The 1,361-nt window shown below is 40.1% G+C and overlaps 1 protein-coding gene across 1 annotated transcript in view; it reads right to left on the bottom strand.

Moving 5' to 3' along the window:
- The window catches only part of tlcd3a (TLC domain containing 3A), a 30,642-nt gene that overhangs the window by 19,822 nt on the left and 9,459 nt on the right, over positions 1 to 1,361 (bottom strand). The window contains exon 2 of the mRNA XM_008428609.2: positions 201 to 287. Coding sequence (XP_008426831.1) covers positions 201 to 287 — 87 coding nt within the window. The remainder of the gene's footprint in view (positions 1 to 200; positions 288 to 1,361) is intronic.

Raw genomic sequence — 1,361 nt, 5'->3', positions numbered from 1 at the left:
TTATTACTACTCTATGTGCAGACAAAAGGTTTTTAAAAACAGTTTCTCTCAGACTAGCTGTTATCATTTGTTTATCCAAAGTAAAGCCAAGTGTTGAATGTAAGATATTTACAGCTTATAATGTCTCCAAACAGTCCCACTAAAACATGCTGGAAGAAAATTTTATTTGAGCTACAAGGGCTATAAGAATAAAATCTGACCTGTCATAAATGATGTTGTTGCTGCATGAGGAAACGACGATGATCCCCGCTGTTGTTGCCATGACAGCGTGGATGGAGGACACCAGCCTGCAAAGAAAGACATGGATTCATTATCATAATTACCTGAAAAAATTATAACTTTAATAATGATTACTGCTCCAGACAAGATGGCCTCCAGGGAACGTCTATGCATCAGAACATTTCTAACGGTTCACGTTTTCTGGGTCAAAGTTCATAGAATCTGAACAAGCAGCAGGTAAACTGTCAATAAATAACCAGCGTTTAATATGATATTAATCAGTCAGTTTATAACAGAGGAATCAGAAAACAGGAAGTTTTCCTCTGGGATCCTGCAGGATGGATGAGCTCCAGGTGCCACAAGATTTTACACATTTATGGTACAAACATTAAAACTCAGGGAAATCTTCAGAAATATGAACACAGCTTTTGAATATAATGGGGACTGATGTGCTGCACTTCTGTAACCACAGCTTCATAAAGTGGACAGAGGTCAAGTTGTAGGCCACTCTTAGCGTAGCATAAAGTAGCAAAGCATAGCATAGCACGGTGGGATTAGCGTCACTAGTTTCCTCCCTCTTTGCCCAGAGCGGTGACCCAAGAGAAGTTGCGTCTTTAACCAGCTCTGTGACCTCTGGGAAGCCAGCGATGAAGGGACAGAGCAGCAGGATGAAGGCGGGTGATGCCGGAGTGGGACCTCTGGTTACATCACCAGGCTGTGAATGGGAGCTTCAGCTGGGACCGGCTCTGCTGCTGGCGACGCTCCAGCTTGGCAGCACCGACACTAAGCTCCTTTAAAATCTGAAAACATTTCATTTAATCCCCCCCACCCCCCGCTCTGGAGCTGTAATAGCTCCGTTTACACAACACTTTGTTGAATAATGATTTCCTCTGATGGATGTGTATAACAAACGCATATTGATGAGGGGAACTGGATTTACTGGTACAGTTTAAATTAAATCTCACATTTAGATAAGAGCTTTTTTTCTCACTTTCCTTTCAAAATATTTTTTCTACAAATTACAGAAAACATTACAAAAGCGGTTTTTATTTCCAACATCCATGTCTTGTACAATGAAATACTTGCTAATTTATTATTATTTTTAATAGAATAGTCATAATATTAGCAGGTTATAAACAACT

This window comes from Poecilia reticulata, linkage group LG14 (genome assembly GCF_000633615.1).
Source record: "Poecilia reticulata strain Guanapo linkage group LG14, Guppy_female_1.0+MT, whole genome shotgun sequence".
Classification (NCBI taxonomy): domain Eukaryota; kingdom Metazoa; phylum Chordata; class Actinopteri; order Cyprinodontiformes; family Poeciliidae; genus Poecilia; species Poecilia reticulata.
Note: the sequence above shows the minus strand (reverse complement) of the source record. Positions and strands in the feature narration are given on the sequence as shown.